The 17064-nt window shown below is 43.6% G+C and overlaps 1 protein-coding gene across 5 annotated transcripts in view; it reads left to right on the forward strand.

Moving 5' to 3' along the window:
- The window catches only part of IL5RA (interleukin 5 receptor subunit alpha), a 71213-nt gene that overhangs the window by 16961 nt on the left and 37188 nt on the right, over positions 1–17064 (forward strand). For 2 of the 5 annotated variants that reach the window (XM_083155760.1, XM_083155763.1), the window contains exon 2: positions 16532–16586. In XM_083155760.1, coding sequence (XP_083011886.1) covers positions 16535–16586 — 52 coding nt within the window. In that variant the 5' untranslated portion in view covers positions 16532–16534. Of the gene's footprint in view, positions 1–2888; positions 2976–4954; positions 5367–5496; positions 5761–16531; positions 16587–17064 lie in introns of those variants that run through there. The other 3 variants (XM_083155761.1, XM_083155762.1, XM_083155764.1) reach the window with 3 other exon arrangements.

Consider the following 17064-nt stretch of genomic DNA (forward strand, 5'->3'; position numbering starts at 1 on the left):
TTACATGTACGCATCGGCTGTGCTATTTACATGTACGCATCGGCTGTGCTATTTACATGTACGCATCGGCTGTGCTAATTACATGTACGCATCGGCTGTGCTACAGTATTTCCATGTACGCATCGGCTGTGCTATTTACATGTACGCATCGGCTTTGCTATTTACATGTACGCATCGGCTGTGCTATTTACATGTACGCATCGGCTGTGCTATTTACATGTACGCATCGGCTGTGCTATTTACATGTACGCATCGGCTGTGCTATTTCCATGTACGCATCGGCTGAGCTAATTCCATGTACGCATCGGCTGTGCTATTTCCATGTACGCATCGGCTGTGCTATTTCCATGTACGCATCGGCTGTGCTAATTACATGTACACAATCGTCTGTGCTATTTCCATGTACGCATCGGCTGTGCTATTTACATGTACGCATCGGCTGTGCTATTTACATGTACGCATCGGCTGTGCTATTTACATGTACGCATCGGCTGTGCTATTTACATGTACGCATCGGCTGTGCTAATTACATGTACGCATCGGCTGTGCTACAGTATTTCCATGTACGCATCGGCTGTGCTATTTACATGTACGCATCGGCTTTGCTATTTACATGTACGCATCGGCTGTGCTATTTACATGTACGCATCGGCTGTGCTATTTACATGTACGCATCGGCTGTGCTATTTACATGTACGCATCGGCTGTGCTATTTCCATGTACGCATCGGCTGAGCTAATTCCATGTACGCATCGGCTGTGCTATTTCCATGTACGCATCGGCTGTGCTATTTACATGTACGCATCGGCTGTGCTAATTACATGTACACAATCGTCTGTGCTATTTACATGTACGCATCGGCTGTGCTATTTACATGTACGCATCGGCTGTGCTATTTCCATGTACGCATCGGCTGTGCTATTTCCATGTACGCATCGGCTGTGCTAATTACATGTACGCATCGGCTGTGCTATTTCCATGTACGCATCGGCTGTGCTAATTACATGTACACAATCGTCTGTGCTATTTCCATGTACGCATCGGCTGTGCTATTTACATGTACGCATCGGCTGTGCTATTTACATGTACGCATCGGCTGTGCTATTTACATGTACGCATCGGCTGTGCTAATTACATGTACGCATCGGCTGTGCTATTTCCATGTCCGCATCGGCTGTGCTATTTCCATGTCCGCATCGGCTGTGCTATTTACATGTACGCATCGGCTGTGCTATTTACATGTACGCATCGGCTGTGCTATTTACATGTACGCATCGGCTGTGCTATTTCCATTTACGCATCGGCTGTGCTATTTACATGTACGCATCGGCTGAGCTATTTCCATGTACGCATCGGCTGTGCTATTTACATGTACGCATCGGCTGTGCTATTTACATGTACGCATCGGCTGTGCTATTTCCATGTACGCACCGGCTGTGCTATTTCCATGTACGCATCGGCTGTGCTAATTCCATATACGCATCGGCTGTGCTATTTACATGCACGCATCGGCTGTGCTATTTACATGCACGCATCGGCTGTGCTATTTACATGCATGCATCGGCTGTGCCATTTACATGCATGCATCGGCTGTGCCATTTACATGCATGCATCGGCTGTGCTATTTACATGTACGCATCGGCTGTGCTATTTCCATGTACGCATCGGCTGTGCTATTTACATGTACGCATCGGCTGTGCTATTTACATGCATGCATTGGCTGTGCTATTTACATGTACGCACCGGTTGTGCTATTTACATGTACGCATCGGCTGTGCTATTTCCATGTACGCATCGGCTGTGCTATTTCCATGCACGCACCGGCTGTGCTATTTCCATGCACGCACCGGTTGTGCTATTTCCATGTACGCATCGGCTGTGCTATTTACATGCACGCACCGGTTGTGCTATTTACATGTATGCATCGGCTGTGCTATTTCCATGTACGCATCGGCTGAGCTATTTACATGCACGCACCGGTTGTGCTATTTACATGTACGCATCGGCTGTGCTATTTACATGTACGCATCGACTGTGCTATTTCCATGTACGCATCGGCTGTGCTATTTCCATGCACGCACCGGTTGTGCTATTTACATGCATGCACCGGTTGTGCTATTTACATGCACGCACCGGTTGTGCTATTTACATGCACGCACCGGTTGTGCTATTTACATGTACGCATTAACTGTACTATTTATGTGCAGCAGATTGATTTTATTCCACCTGCTGTAACTGGAATTAGTATTTGCACTTGCACAAGCCTGTACGATAGTTGTGGGTACTCCCAATCCTTAGGGTAGCTGTTGCCCAATGAAATACACATGTGACATCTCTGCCTGTTTGGGGCAAATTAAGCCTTTGGGGGGCCTGAGTCACTTTATAGACAGGGGGGCCCTCTTGCACTCATCATTACTGGCCACTAACTGCACAGAAGAATATTACACTGTCAAAAGTCACAGTAAAGGCAATATAAGCTTAGTCGATGGGTAACTGTAAGGGGGGTGTTGATATGTAGATACCCCAAGAAAAGCCTGTGTTTGTCCGTCTTACAAAAAAAAAAATATTAAAGAAAAAAAAATACATGCTGACCACAGTGGGGCCCTAGATAGAGGGGGGTCCAGGGGTACTGACCCCCTGAGAACCCCCCCCCCCCCCCCCTTTATCCGGCCCTGCTCCTGTTCTGTGACACACAGCTAATAAAGGGGCTTCTTTCCAGTATTCTATTCTTGGAAATTAAATCTTTTCGGAATTCCTTAGGGTCGTAGTTTCCCGGAGAGGACGCTGTGCATAGTTACTGGACCGCTGCCATCTCTGTAAGGGAGGGATCGGTGCAGACTCTGTAACTTCAGAGTGGTCAGATGTAAAACGTTTCCACCTCTCTTAAAACTTACTTGTCATAATCTAAACAAGGCAGCAGGATGTGTTTTCCAGCATAAGAGCTAATAATCACCGTCAAATGCCGGCTGCTAAAGGTAAGAAGCTGGTATGGTGCCACCCAGGATTTCAGGGGGTAAGAGGGTGTAAGAGGGCACCACTTATTATGCAACATTTACTTTTTAAATCAGTCCAATGACGCGTTTTGCCTATATCGTCGCATGTTCAGAGGGGGTTGGGTCACTTGTAATCGTTAACGTTTGTCTGGGAGTGCCGGCGATATAGTTTATAAGTTCTACATAAAGATTCAATATATGCCATATAAATGCCAAAGTTATTTTTATGGCACTGCAGCCTAGGAAGTGGCGGAGGGGGGGGGGGGGGTAGTCGGCGCCGCAGGCTGCAGGATCTATGTTTGCTGATTCAATGCACTCTGACTGTCCGCATGGAAACTGCTGAAAAGAGCCCTCCAAACATGGCTGCTACCTTCTAGGAGACAGACCTCTAGCGTCTGTCAGGGGAGTGCAGTATGTATTTATTTATTAGCAGTTTCTTATATAGCGCACACAGATTCTGAAGCGCTGTACAGAGAATATTTGACCATTCACATTAGTCCCTGCCCCAGTGGAGCTTACAATCTATATCAGGGTTGCCGACTTTAAGATTCTCCTCTCCGGGAGAAACCCGGAGAGGAGAGTTTCAGCAGCCGCTCAGGGGGCGGGGCTTACGAGTGACATCACTAAGCCCCGTCCCCATGCTGTTAAAGCAGCGAATTCACGGATCTCCGTGGAGGGGGCGGGGCTAAAATGACGCGATTGTGCCGTTTTAGCTCCGCCCCCTCCTCTAAGACCCGAGGATTGCGGCATTTTAATGCCGCGATCCGGGGGACAGCGGGGTTCCCCCCTGAATCCGGGAGGGTTGCCCACCCTTCTGGGGGGCCGGGAGGGGGATGAAGCTAAATTCCCAGAGATTTCTGTATAAAGTCTGTCTATCTTATCCCCATAAGAATAATGATAATAAATCCCAGCTCATTATTATTATTATTATTATTATTATTATTATTATTATTATTATTATTATTATTATTATTATACAGGCAGTAGATAACAGGATGTAATATGTGGCCAGTGTGGATGATACGGAGGATGTTGTTGCGATATGATATTTCCTAAGAACCTACGGGGGTAATTATAAGTCATTGTGATAATATGATATTAGAGAATGATGCTGTACAAGTAATATCATTCCTCCGAACGTTATACTGTAAATCCCCTCCACATCCTCCAAATCCTTATTCCAGTTATCGCTCAGATCTATGACTCATATTCCCACAGCTCCCACACCATACACAGCGCTGTCTGTAATCGTATCTTCTGGTTTGTTTATGAGTGGAAATGAAAAACAGATTTATCAAGACTTGGAGAGATATTTAGTGCAGAGAGATAAAGTGAGAGAGATACAGTACAGAGGGACACAGTGCAGAGAGATAAAGTGCAGAGAGACACAGTACAGAGAGATACAGTACAGATGGACACAGTGCAGAGAGACACAGTGCAGAGAGATACAGTGCAGAGACACACAGTGCAGAGAGACACAGTGCAGAGAGATACAGTGCAGAGAGATACAGTGCAGAGAGACACAGTGCAGAGAGATACAGTACAGATGGACACAGTGCAGAGAGACACAGTGCAGAGAGACACAGTATAGAGGGACACAGTGCAGAGACACACAGTGCAGAGAGACACAGTGCAGAGAGACACAGTGCAGAGAGATACAGTGCAGAGAGACACAGTGCAGAGAGATACAGGGCAGAGAGACACAGTGCAGAGAGACACAGTACAGAGAGACACAGTACAGATAGCGGCACACCCCCGCTATCCATTCCCAACCCAACTACCGCACCCACACACACGCTCCTCCCCAACCCACAACACCCACATGCCGCCCTGCACCTAACCAAACCACACCCCCCAAACGCACCAAACCCGCAACTGCAAATCGACCACACACAGTATCCCCGAACCCACCACTCCCCCGCCCATAACACCCCCCAAGCAGGAGGGACTTCCGGCGTCACTCCTGATGTGAGTGGACGGACGCAAGCAGAGCGAGCCCCGCTGCTGCATCAGCATATGCAGCACAAGAGAAATGACCGCTGATCCCCTATTCAATCTAAGACACCCAGCATAAACCGACGCTGCATGGGATAATAGCTGAGAGCGGCAAGGCATCTCTCCTCCACCAGCAGAACCAGTCAAAATACCTGACATCGGAGAGCAGCTGAGACCTACGGAGAGACTGACACTTGGAGCCGTCGGCATCATCTCTCTCTCCCCACAGACCCCTCAGGCTTGCGTATCGGCAGCCGATGGAGGAAAAGTGACGGACAACTGAAGCCGCCGGCGTCCCGCCCCCCCCCCCTCTTGCACACCCGGCGCGACACATTGAGCTGAGAGCAAAGGAGAAAAACGGCTGGTGCCGCACTGGAGGTGAGCGGGCGGCCACGGGCAGGTGAATCCCCGGGATCACGGCCACAGCGGGGGAGAGAGGTGGGAGAGATACCCGGCAGGAGATCAAAGCATACCTGGGGAGGGTCCCCGCAGCACATTATAATTGCATGCTGACTACAGCCTATTGAGGGCTGTAGTGAGAAGGAGAAGGGGCCAATTGCGGTAATTGAGGCACTGTTACATAATATCCCTGTATTATTGGCCAATATAACTGGATATCTGGGCTAGTGTGGCCACACAGATAACGGCTAATCTGCCATCTGCCTGGAAATTATATATACAGAGCGGGACCCCGCGATTTGAACTCTAACTGAAGTCTTAATACCCACTACTACAGCATATTGTATGGATAAGCACTGAGTTTTCTCTGGAGGTGAGAGCTCCAGGGAAAGATTGTATCTGTACATTGTAACTATCAATACAAGACTGCAACAATTTAACACCATAAGATCCCTCTCTGTATTGCCAGTATGAATTGCAAATCAGCTGGGTGAGGAGGAGGATAATCAGACAAGCTAAGCCACAGGAGCTGTATGAGGAAGAGACCAGGGGAGCACAAATATAAAGGAGACCCATAGTAAATGGGAGATAAAAGGCGGCGAAATTGCAAAAAAACTTTCTTTTGATACAGATATACCATACAGATAAAACCAGCAGTAGGAGAACATAAGCTGGTATATGGACAAATATTTGATACAGCAGATGCCATCCAAAGCAAGACAGAAGGCAGCAGAAGCTAAGGGGTGTGGTATGGGACTCTGACAGTCGGGATCCCGACAGTCATTATCCCGACGTCGGGATCCCGACTGCCCAGAGTCAGACAGCATGGCGAGTGCAAAAAAGCCCCTTGCGGGCTCGCTGCGCTCGCCACGCTGCGGGCACCTATTCTATTCTCCCTCTATGGGGGTCGTGGACCCCCACGAGGGAAAATGGCGGGTGTCCGTCGGGCACCCGGCTGTCGGCATTTTGACAGTCGGGATCCCGACTGTCGGGAACCCGTCCGGCACCCGAAGCTAAGATGGCGGCCGCAATGCAGACCACACCAGGTTCTAAACATAAGGCACAGAAACCATCCTCTCCCCAAGTCTTGGTACCGGATACAGACCCACCGGCACTTTATGAGACAGTGGTTAAAGCCATACAAGCTACCATGGGGCCCCTGATGGAAGCACAGGCTGAAAAATTCTCTCTGGCGGTACAAGATATAAAGCAGCAGCTGCAAGTGATAACACAAGGCCAGCAGGAGACAGACTGCAGGGTTGGAGAGTTATTCAAAGATGTTACTGATATGAAAAAAGCTGTCTACCAGCTCCAGAATAAAGTGGATGCACTGGAAAATAATTCCAGAAGGAATAATTTAGGCATAGTGGGGCTGGATGAAGCCCTAAATGGGCCAGACCTGCTTAACTTTCTGTTGCAGTCACTGCCTGAAATACTTAAAATACAAAAAGAATGTGAGGGGTGTTGATTGAAAGAGCCCACAGACTGGGACCCCCCCCCCCCCCCCCCCGAAAGGCTCCTAACAGTAGACCGAGAGTGGTGATCTTCCGCTGTTTAAATTTTCGACATAAAGAAATAATTTGGTCAGCCTCTCGGAGACAGAGAGACACATCTTGGAAAGGGGAAAAATTTATAATCTTTCAAGATTATTCGGTGGAAGTAACTAGAGCAAGGCGCGAATTTGTGCCTATGTGCGCTAAGCTCTTTGATGCAAAAATCCAGTTTTCACTGATATTCCCAGCCAGATTACGGATCTTTGAAGGGGACTCCTTTAAAGACTGCTCCACAATTAAGGAAGCAGAAGAATATTTGGAGAAGAGAGAGAGAACATCTGGGTCTCAACAGAGGGAGGGTGTTAATGGGGGCACTTAATGTCCAAAATGAAGTTGGTAACAAGGTCATTGTGGAAAATTAAGACCATAAAGAAAATGTATGAGAAATGCTATGTCTGTTAAGTACATGTCCAAGAAGTGGCTTATACTATCTCCCATCTGTGTCAAATTCTAGCTAAAAGCATAGGACGAGTCTAAAAATTAAGGATCAGCAAAAAAAAAAAAAGCGGTAAAAGTGATTCTCGCAGATAAAAACATAGAAAAATAAAGCTAAGATACAATGTGCTGGGGACGGCTAGGGACAACTCTGCTAACAGAAGGTGATCAGAATGGCTAGCCAGGGGGCAAGTCATAATGTAACCGGAAGTCTAATATTAGTTTTAGTTAAGGTGGCTGTAGCAGAGGGCTACAGCATCTATTGTTTGTTTGTAAGTACCCCCATGTATGTATTTGTTTATCCATATGTAACCTGTTTTGTTTCCCCTTTGGATAATATGCATGACATGCCCAGTGTTAAGATGATATGATAAGCTTCAAAATTGGGACACTAAATGTAGGAGGTATCAATACTCCAGCAAAAAGGAAAAAAAATCTGATATACATAAACAAAATGAAGATAGATCTGATACTGTTACAGGAAACTCATCTTATCCCCTCCGAGGTCATAAAACTGAATATAATAAAATGGAAAGTAGTTGCTTCAGCAACTTTTAATTCTAAAGCCAGAGGTGTCGTTATACTAGCTAAAAATACCCTGGATATAAAGGTACATAAGGTAGAAGAGGATGCTCAAGGGAGATATGTTATAATGGAAACAACTATTCAAGGGAAAAAATATGTGGTATGTAATATATATGCACCAAATACTAAATCACGGGAATTTTTTATACCCCTGATCAATAAACTTCGGTCTTTTACCACAGCAGAGATAATTGTAGGAGGGGATTTAAATTTAGTAGCCTCTAACATGTTAGATAGGAATATGCCTGCTTCTAAAGGAAAACAGAAAACAAACTCATTATTTATAGAGATATTACAACAGTTACATTTGGTAGATGTATGGATAGCTTGCTTTCCTACAGAAAGGGAATATACGTGCTTATCGGCAGCACATGGAACAATGTCGAGAGTAGATTATTTACTGGTTACGAAGAGTTTGTTTTCAAGGGTAATAGACTCTAATATTGAACCGATATGTATATCGGACCATGCGCTTAGCTGGATGAAGATAGCAACAACAGTGGATAAGGGTCCGATACGTCAATGGCGATTTCCGTCACACCTTACTAATTTGCCACTGTTTAACAATATGATAGAAGAGACATGGTCGGAATACATATCTGGGAATATAGAGTTGGAAGAAAGGGATCCTATGCTATTATGGCAAGTATTCAAACCTGTAGTTAGGGGAAATATTATATCCTACTGTAAACATAGGGAAAAAATATTAGGCTCTACATACTTAGAGGCCCAAAAAGCTCTAACAGAAACCTTTCAAAAGTTTAAGCAATCCCAGTCTCTACAAAATAAAAAAACTTATGTAGAAAAGAAGCGGCAATTCACAGATACGGTAATAAAACAGGGAAACTGCTCTCAAATTTACTCAAGGATCGGTTTCAATCACCTACCATTCAATCCATAAGAACATCCAATAATAATTTTATAAAACAGGCATCAGGGATAACTCAGGTGTTTAGGGATTTTTACTCTCATCTCTATTCTGCCCCACCTATAAATAGAGAAAAACAGGAGGAATTCTAGAATAAAAATCCCTCAGATTTCTTCGGCACAAGCTGAGTCTCTGGCCCTCCCAATAACGAACAAAGAGGTAATAAAAACAATAACGTCCTTAAAAACAGGGAAATCCCCAGGACCGGACGGGTTCTCGAATGAGTTTTATAAAATCTTGGCATTAAAAATCAGCCCGCTGTTAGTTAAAGTTTACAATAAGATTATGGAAGATACACAAGTACCATTATATTTTAACTCAGCAATTATAAAGGTATTGCCGAAAATAGGGAGGGATCTGGAACAACCAAGCTCTTATAGACCAATAGCACTTTTAAACTCAGATTATAAAATAATGACAAAAATTCTATCTAATAGATTAAAAATAATTATGCCCTCAATCATCCACCCAGATCAATCTGGATTTATATGGGGTCGCTAATCAGTAGGGAACATAAGAAAGGTAATTACGATCATGGACTGGATCAAACACCACCCAACAAATAAATCAAATAAAATTATATCACTAGACGCTGAAAAAGCGTTTGATATGGTAATCTGGGAATATATGTTTAATGCAATGAAGAGGTTTGGGATACCGAAAAGTTTAACAGCTGTATTAAAAGATTATATACAAAGCCAATGACACAAGTGCTGGGAAACGGATTTCTTTTGCAACCTTTCCATATTCAGAGAGGGACAAGACAAGGGTGTGCTCTGTCGCCATTACTATTTGCCCTGGTATTAGAACCATTGGCAATATCTTTGCGAACATTGACAGTATATAAAGGGATAAGGGTCGGAAATATAGAAGCAAAATTGGCGTTATATGCCGACGATATGTTGGTATTCGCATCGGATCCTATTAAATCAATCCCAGTTATTGTCCAGTTAATTAATGATTTTTCCTCCTTTTCAGGATATAAGGTTAACTATACTAAATCAGAACTCATGATATTATCAGGTGATCCCAAACCTCTGGAATTGGACAAAGAAATAGCTCAGTTCCCGCAGGTGACAAACTCATTTAGATATTTAGGCATACAAATCCCCCCAAAATATCGATCAGCTATATATTTGTAATTTTAAACCGGTCCTGGTAAAAATCACCAAAATTCTCAATGGATGGATTAATTTACCATTGTCATTGATAGGTAGAGCAACAGTTATAAAAAGTGTAGTGCTCCCTAAATTAACATACCTACTCCAAATGCTACCCATAGCACTTTCTAAACAGGATGGGAAATACATTAACACCATATTCTCTTCCTTTTTTGTGGGCGGGGAAAAAGGCTAGAATAGCGTATGCCAAACTACAGCTTCCAAAAGCTGAAGGGGGGATCAATATGCCAGGTATGGAAGTAATAAGTAGAGCAATAGCGTTTCGATACATTGTAGATTGGTTTGGGGTAGATCTATTTTCACTAACTATGAGTTAGAGTTGGAATATTTCTATATATTTCTATCCTTTCTCCCCAAGTGCCCTCCTCCACACGCCTAGAAACAAAATTCCACCAGAAATCAGGGACAGGGTACTATTTAAAGACATATATAAAGCATGGATAGAGACAAATAAGACACCCACAAAATTCAAGATTTACAACATTCTGGGGAAACCCACTATTTATTCTAGGGCTGGAAAATAATCTTTTCCTAAATTGGCGAGAGAAGGGGATTTCGGCTATTAGAGATGTATACGACCCGGGGGGGGGGGGAATGTTATCGTTTCTGGAACTAAAGGAAAAGTATGGACTATTACATTCACAATTTTTTATGTACTTACAAGTGAGACATTTTGTAAATTCTCATCCCTCAGCAATTAGAGAAGAAAGTATGCAGGACCCGATACAAGTACTGTACAGGTTGAGTATCCCCTATCCGAAATGCTCGGGACCACGAGTATTTCGGATAGGGGAATTTTACGGTTTTTGGAATATTTTTTTTTTTAGCATACTTACCTGTCCCCTGATGGTGTCCGGTGGTCCTTCGGCCTCCACGCAGTCCCCGGGCGTCCACAGCAGGCCTCCGGCATCTTCTCCAGGCTCTCCAGCGGTCCCAGGAATGCATTGTGCGAGTGTGCGCGCGCACCGGTGACGTCACGGCGCGCGCACACACTCGCGCAATGCATTCCTGGGACCGCTGGAGACCCTGGAGAAGATGCCGGAGGCCTGCTGTGGACGCCCGGGGACTTGGTAAGTATGAAAAGAGGGTTAGGGGGGGTAAAAAAAAAAAAAATCAGAATTATTCCAAAAACCACGGTTTTTGGAATAATTCGGATACGGGATGCACGGATACGGGATACTCAACCTGTATAAGATTACACGATCTAATATATATAGATTGAAAATGTACTATGTCCATTTACATAATACCAACAGGGATAGAAAATGGCAAAAAACAGTAACTAAGTGGCAGACAGATATTCCCAGTATACAGGGAGTAGAAGATATTCTGACAAACATGGGGGAAGCGTATAGATCACTATTTTCGGTGTCGCTTCAGGAGGTATTTATAAAAATAATGTCAAGAGCGTATATTTCACCGGCTCAGAGGGCTCATATGATAGTGGAGGCTTCTGACAATTGTGTGAAATGTAAAAGACATCTTTATTCCATAATCTTTGGGAGTGTGGGAAAATAGAACATTTTTGGAATAGAGTGGTTAATTTTGTCAATGCTACATTTCAGATAAGAGTAACTAGATCTCCCCTAGCATGTCTACTGCTAAATATGAGGGAATGGGAACTGGGAAATAACAAGAAATCTCTTACTCCTATTTTGATGGTCATTCTGGGAGTAGCTAATAGACTAGTACTAAATCATTGGATAAAACGGTCCGCTCCATTGATTATGGAACTTAAAAATGCGCTTCTGAAGGTAATATGGTACTTGTTTCCTAGCACGGCCACAAATCTTGGCCATCGGGGGTAATTTGAGTGGCCTGCGACGCGACCGACGCGATGCCCCCGATTTTTCCATTGAAATGCATTGAAAACAGTGAAAAATCGGGTCGGTCGCGTCGTGTGCACCTAAAAATGCTTAAATGTTCCAGACGCGATGCCCCCGATTTCCCCATAGGGAACAATGTTAAATGCCTCAATTTACCCGCGATGACCACGATTTCCCATAGGAAACAATGTTAAATGGATCAATTTACCCAAATCAGCATAGGGAAGAATGGTAAATGGGCCAGAAACCCCAAAAAAACCCACAGAGCAGTGGAATGTCCCCCCAAAAGTAGTTGACGCCACCCCGCCATCAACGTGAACCCGAAGCGTGGCGAGCGCAGCGAGCCCGCGAGGGGCGGCGGTACGCGTCCTCCGACCTTTTCATGCCCTACTATCCACTAGGGCGTGGAGTTGAGAATAGAATAGTGTGGCGAGCGCAGCGAGCCACCGAGCCCGAAGCGTGGCGAGCGCAGCGTGCCCCGCGAGGGGACGCGGATACCTTCACAGGTAAACGTGTCCCTTCGCGGGCTTCCCAGGTGTCCGCGTCGCCATGGACACCTGGGAAGCCCGCGAGGGGACGCGTATAACTGTGAAGGTATCCGCGTCCCCTCGGGGGGATCGCTGCGCTCGCCACGCTTCGGGCTCGGTGGCTCGCTGCGCTCGCCACACTATTCTATTCTCACTCCACGCCCTAGTGGATAGTGGGGGTATGAAAAGGTCGGAGGACGCGTACCGCCGCCCCTCGCGGGCCCGCTGCGCTCGCCACGCTTCGGGTTCACGTTGATGGCGGGGTGGCGTCAACTACTTTTGGGGGGACATTTCAATGTTCAGGGGTGTTTTTGGCCCATTTACTATTGTTCCTATGAGAATTTTGCTAAATTGAGCCATTCACATTGTTTCCTATGGGAAATCGTGGTCATCGCGGGTAAATTGAGGCATTTAACATTGTTCTCTATGGGGAAATCGCGGGCATCGCGTCTGGCCCATCGCACCCGATTTTTTAGCGGCCGCGATGCCCGCGATGGCCCCGATTTTACCCCCGATGACAGCGATTATGATCGTTGTGGCCGTGCTAGGAAACAAGTACCGGTAATATATATGGAAAGAAGAGCAACCCTCCCAGATGTGCAAAAAGGGATTAAACTCTTCTATAGAAAATGGGGGGTATATATTGAACAACTGGATGAGCAAACAAAAGAACATATCTTGAAAATGTTTGAGAATACAAATTGGTCTGCGCATAGACAGTACTAATAAATATTGTGAATAGGAGGAAGTTAATACATGAATAGGACTGTGGATGATATGAAATGAATAAATAACAAAGTGAGTAAATAAAATTACCTCATACATTTAGTAAATAGATGGAGACAAAGTTAACGAAGGGTATGACTGCATAATCAGAGCCGGCCCTAGCCTAAATGATGCCCTAGGCAAGATTTTGGCTGGTGCCCCCTAGCACCACCACTAGTTCCGCCTCTGACCCTGCTCCCCTTTCCCAGCACGATCAACCCTCATCATAGCAGTCATCATTTTGGTGCTCCTACCCACAATATTTTAAATAGAAACAGTGCACACATTCGGTGCGCAGCCCAAACAGGGGTGTGTTCTTGCTGGGAAGGGGCATGGCCACACAATAGTACCCCCAATTAAAATTATGCCACACAGTAGTGCAAATTTATTCACATTATATCATGCGATGGTGTCCCTTATTCACGTTACATCACACATAAGGTACCACTTTACCTTATGTACATTATTATTCACATTATACCCTTAGAAAAAAATCCTGAGAAAATAATGTATTTTAAGCACCTCCATGGCCACACTGCAACCCAGCACAAAGCAGTGTGTGCTGGGCAGAGGAGAAGAGCTGCAGCTGCTGCTGTCACTTAAAGGGAGGGGGCCCGGGGCCCCCACTGGGCCCTTTCTTCAGACTTTGGCCTAGGTAATTTGTACCCCCTACCCCTTTCTCTCGGCACCCCTGATAATACCACACAGTATTGCCCCTTACACATGACACATTATTAATAGCCTTATAACCATAATGCCCCTTACACATTATGCCAACCTTTATTAATGCCCTTCATACACTTAATGACACACATAATGCCCCTTACACATATGTTGCACATTATTAATGCACACAAGGAGCTTCCAATAATTAAAATGATATGTGGCATGCCTATATTCTGTGTGTGGCTGTACCTGCATTACAGAATGCTATGTTAGTGATTTCCATGAATACACTATTTCATATGCAGATACAGCCTCACTCACACACAGAATATAGGCATGCTGCATATCATTTTAATCAGCAGAAGCTGCTGATGCCCCTAGGCATTCTAAATGCCCTAGGCAATTGCCTAGTGTGCCTATGCCTAAGGCCGGCTCTGTGCATAATATATGGCTAGAATCGGATTAAGTTCCTTCCCTAATGTGTGTTGTTAGTAAGTGATATGAATTATGTTATAAGTGAATATACATAAGCGTGAATACAAGGGGTGAAGAGGTAAAGGAATGATTTAATAAATATATTATGCCTGGAATGTGCGATCATAGTATATCACATAAAAATCACGGTATTATAGTTTGGGTTAAAGAAAAGGAGACCTTTGATAAAGACCTCCAGTGCACTACACAATAATATTTTATCTATTTATTTATTCATTTATTTTATTTAAATTTAGTATATAGATCACAAGACACTGAAGAGAAACTGAGGAAATAATTATTTAAGGACACAGAGTAACACTACACTAGTCAAATCACATAGAATAGAACAACACATACACTGAAATATAGTTTAAAAGTAGAATGATCGCACATAAGGGCATGATATAGAAGTATATAGAAAGGACATAAAAAGTAGCAAGATTCTCCGTATATAAAAAGATAGAATAATATGTATTGAAATAGAGGGAAATCCGCTAAGAGGAGGAAACCTCTTGAGGAGAGGAATTGATAAGAGAAAATTTGCCCATAGCACCCAACCCTCACCCTGGCAATAAATAAGTTCACAAGTTAAGGGGGCGCAGCCCCTTACGACGGTGTGAAGAGCGCCCGTAGGGTTTTCAACAGCAGGTTTAATATAGGTTAAAGAGTACATCCGACGTAACGTTTCGGTCTAGTATAGACCATCATCAGGAATATGTACAACAAAGTAACATAGTCAGACAGGCAACCTGGTATCCATCCTCCAGAGAGGATACTGCTTGTTCATCTATTTACCTCTGGAGAATCGAGTGCGGACTCTATGGATGTATATATATATATATATATATATATATATATATATATATATATATATTCCATTTCTGCTTTCATTCTACCTGAGACCCAAAGTTCCCACTGTCATTCTCCGTGTCTCTCCTGTCACTTTCCCTATGTCCCTCCTGTCACTCTTTCTGTCCCTGTGTCAATACTGTCACTCTTGCTGTTGTCACTCTCCCTGTGCCGCTGCTGTCACTCACTGTCACTATGTCCCTGCCGTGACTGTCCATATGTCCCTGAATTTTGGCTTATTCCATGTGTTAGAATATGAATTTTGGCTCATTTTATGTGGCATAATGTGATTTTTTGTCTCATTCTCAATCAATTTTGGCTTATTCCATGTGGCATAATGTGAATTTTGACTCATTCCGTGTGGCATAATGAATGTGTAAAGAGTACTAGATAGTATAAGGAGTCCAACTATTGTGATGCATAATGTGTATATGTGTATTTTGAGTGGCCACATCCCCTTTTCTTCAGTGCGCACACATAACTAAACCCTTGCCTTTTCCATACCCCCACTTCAAAATTTCCACTTCAACCACTGTATATATATATATATTCCTCACTAACAGGAGGAATTTTGGTGGTGCTGCACACACAAATTAGCGCAAAAACAGAGTCAAACCCTTTCTTCTATATATATATATATATATATATATATATATATATATATATATATGTGTGTGTGTAACTGGCATTACGGTGTGTATCGTATAGTGTAACGCATTATGGTGTGTGACTTAATGTGTAAGGGGCTCATTTGTCAGGGTGGGACTCATTTGTCAGGGTGAGCAAATTTAATTTCCCATACATTAGAAAACAATTCTATTACAGGAAATTATTATTTTGAAGTGGCCAAAGGTGAAAGCGCTTGTTATTTGGCAGCATCACCGCGTATTACTGTGGTCACTGACCCCTCACTGTCAAAGTACAGGACCGCTCATTTCTCATGTTTTTTTGTTTGTTTTGTTGTGTTCACCTGAAACTAATCTGGTTTTAAAAAAACTTGCTTACCTTGCTCCCAATTTTGGATTACCACAAATATGCACGTTCTCGATACCTGCGGTTTCCAATAAAAATAAACTGACAACCCTGCTGCATGTAAAATAAATAAAACAATAAAAATAATGATATAAAAATACTTGCGGCATGGTGCCCAGCAAGATATTGTGTTAGGTCCTCATACACTGCCCACTGTGCCTGATACAATTATGCTGCAGTTTCACTTCCCTACGAAACACTTATTATTTATTCAGGGTGTTTATCCGGTACTAGAGTATGCAAGGTATATACATATATATATATATACACACACACACACACACACACACGTACAGAATAACTTATGTTTCCCTCCATAGGTCATGCCTGGAGTTCTGGGGCTTCTCCTGATCCTGTTCCAGGTGGCTGCAAATGGTGAGTTATTTGGGAACAGATATTTAGGGGGCCATACGAGAACCCTAATTTACTGTCGTCTGTCTTATTACTATCATCTATTTGTAATAAATGAATCTGTACTGTTGTGTTACTAGTTTAATAAATAGAATAATGCAGCATACAAATAAAATACAATTATTATGAATATTATTTATCATTATGTCAGTTATATAATAATAATAATAATAATAACAACAACAAACATTATTATTAATACTACTACTACTAATAGCAATACTAATAATAATAATATATTTATGTCAGGAATGGTATTTGCCACAATTTAAACCCATTTGTAAGTTGCAGAAATAAATGTGTCATCCATACAACATATGTTGTAGCTGATGTTTCGGTGCCGTTGGTACACAGCGCTATTTCAAGCTCACACCTAACTGAATTGACCCCTAAGAATTTTAATCCTGACCCTCGTAATTAATTAGATTTAGACCAGCGCAAC

Source organism: Crinia signifera, chromosome 8 (assembly GCF_055691185.1).
Source record: "Crinia signifera chromosome 8, ASM5569118v1, whole genome shotgun sequence".
NCBI lineage: Eukaryota > Metazoa > Chordata > Amphibia > Anura > Myobatrachidae > Crinia > Crinia signifera.